Below are 2,614 nucleotides of genomic sequence, written 5' to 3'. Positions count from 1 at the left end.
CCAGCTTAAACTAGAACACATTATACAATAACAATTATGCTTTAGGTGGAAACATAATCCTGGTATTTTGTCCACCTTCCTGACAGAAGTAGGAAACTGTAATGAAGTTTGGTGCTGTGACAGGACATGAATGTGTAGATACACTGCACAGTGATGAGCTCACTGTTGGTTGTTAGTGGGATTGATTGGTTGACACTGTTAGGAAGCCTTCCATCGGTGAGGTGTGGCCATACATGGACCTGCTACTGCTACACTAAACGTTGTTCCAGCTTCAATCACAGCCTCATGACTCTCCTCTCATTCTGTCTTTTACAGGAAATGTCTTTGTGGTGAGCCTGGCCTTCGCTGACTTGGTGGTTGCATTCTACCCCTACCCTCTGGTGTTGTACGCCATCTTCCATGATGGCTGGTCACTGGGGGACACCCAGTGCAAGGTGAGCCATGACTGAATATCTAATGCTGACTTGGTTTTAGAAGTGTTTGGTTTTCTTTGTTGGAAGTTGTTAATACAGCAACACTAGACTTGTTATGTGTGGCAAGCTACACTAACGCTACTCTGAAGATGGAGCTTAACACTCTGCAGCTATTTCTCATCAAGGGACAGCTACTATTAATTAGTACAATAAACAAATGCACTCATTATATTGTGGTGTTATTATTACTACATTCAGCTGTCCTCTCTCTCTCTCTCTCTCTCTCTCTCTCTCTCTCTCTCTCTCTCTCTCTCTCTCTCTCTCTCTCTCTCTCTCTCTCTCAGGTGAGTGGCTTCCTGATGGGTTTGAGTGTTATTGGCTCCATCTTCAACATAACAGGCATTGCCATCAACCGCTACTGTTACATCTGCCACAGCTTCAGCTACGACAAGCTGTACAGCTACCGCAACACGCTGCTGCTGGTTGCACTTATCTGGCTGCTGACAGTCATAGCCATAGTGCCAAACTTCTTTGTCGGCTCGCTGCAGTACGACCCACGCATCTACTCATGCACATTTGCACAGACAGTCAGCACGTCCTACACCATCACAGTGGTGGTCATCCATTTCTTTGTGCCCATTTCCGTGGTCACCTTCTGTTACCTGCGTATCTGGATCCTGGTCATCCAGGTGAGGCGAAAGGTAAAGTCAGAGGTCCGCCCTCGTATCAAGCCCAGTGACCTGAGGAACTTTATCACCATGTTTGTGGTGTTCGTGTTGTTTGCTATTTGTTGGGCGCCACTCAACTTGATTGGGCTTGCTGTTGCTATCAATCCTGAAGCAGTGGTGCCTCACATCCCAGAGTGGCTCTTTGTGGTCAGCTACTTCATGGCTTACTTCAACAGTTGCCTTAATGCCATCATCTATGGCCTGCTGAACCAGAACTTCCGCAGGGAGTACAAGCGGATTGTCATGTCTGTGTGGATGCCACACCTCTTCTTCCAGGAGACGTCCCGTGGGGGCACTGAGGGCTTGAAGAGTAAACCCTCGCCCGGACTCAATAACAACGAGCAAGTAAAAGGAGAAACTCTGTGACACTGGTTTCCTCCTCTTTCATCTCCTCGTCCTCCTCTTCTGTGTTTACTTGTGCAGTGCCATCGATCAGACTAATCTCTACTGTACCAAAGCAATTAACTCTGGAAATACCGATACAGTTACTGAGATTAACATGAAAACACAGATAAGAAGAGGCCTATTGACTACAATAGCTGTGGGATCCATTCTTTTAAGAGTGACATTCATAAAACCTAAGGCTCATCAATTTCAGTTTGTACTGATTATTATTTTTAAAATAGTAGATAGGCTTAAATTCATTTGCAAAAAAAGATTGATTTAAAATAGATTTATGTTTAGATGTCCAAAACATAGCTCATCTTAGTTTACAGTAAATCACCACAGATGATGGCGAGCACACCTCAGAAAAGGTTTCTGCAAACAAAGTCAAGAGAAAATGGCAAATTGACAAATTACAGATAGTATGCTGCAGAAAAAAAATCAAATTTTTGCACCATAAGGCAAAAGTCTGTCAATGTGTCTATCATTGTATTAGAGAGCACAACATTTTACTGGCAAATGAAGTCTGACATGGATTTTTACGGACCCCAAATGATGAACCCTAATGAATCTTGACACCTCCTTGACTACCACTAATGCTTTAAAATGTCACTCATACAAAGGACTGTGAAAATGAAATGTGCAGATTGCCATGAAATTTACTGAGCACATTCACATAACCCAGACACTAGCTCTAGTCTCCCTATGAACTCACTATTCTATTGTTACCTCCGCCAAGGCCGAAGGCCTAGGAAGAAGGTTCTGTTTTCACCGGCGTTGGTTTGCTGGTTTGTTGGTTTGTTGGTTTGTCAGTTACCAGGATTATTCCAAAAGTCTGTGAGGGATTTGAATGAAATGTTTTGGAGGGCTGGGATGTGGCACAACAAACAATCCATCAGATTTTGGTGGAATTTGGTGGAATTATTTTAAGGATTCCGATCAGCTAGAACAGTAAGACCTCTGGGTATAACATATGTGCAGTATAACTGATGACATTGATGATGCATGACCTCTTTCCTTCAGAGAGAGAGCGTGGGGGGACTGTAGATTCTGCGTTTTTTCACATTAAACTCTGTGAAATTCCAGTTG

General features: G+C 43.5%; 1 protein-coding gene across 1 annotated transcript; it reads left to right on the top strand.

Annotated features, from left to right (window-relative positions):
- Positions 1-309: 309 nt before the first annotated feature.
- LOC141770856 (melatonin receptor type 1B-like) lies at positions 310-2,376 on the top strand. The gene is made up of 2 exons (XM_074640702.1): positions 310-434; positions 758-2,376. The coding sequence occupies exon 2, from the start codon at positions 773-775 to the stop codon at positions 1,505-1,507; it is 735 nt and encodes a 244-aa protein (XP_074496803.1). The 5' UTR covers positions 310-434; positions 758-772; the 3' UTR covers positions 1,508-2,376.
- Positions 2,377-2,614: the final 238 nt, after the last annotated feature.

The sequence above is a fragment of the Sebastes fasciatus genome, chromosome 7 (assembly GCF_043250625.1).
Source record: "Sebastes fasciatus isolate fSebFas1 chromosome 7, fSebFas1.pri, whole genome shotgun sequence".
NCBI classification, from domain to species: domain Eukaryota; kingdom Metazoa; phylum Chordata; class Actinopteri; order Perciformes; family Sebastidae; genus Sebastes; species Sebastes fasciatus.
Note: the sequence above shows the minus strand (reverse complement) of the source record. Positions and strands in the feature narration are given on the sequence as shown.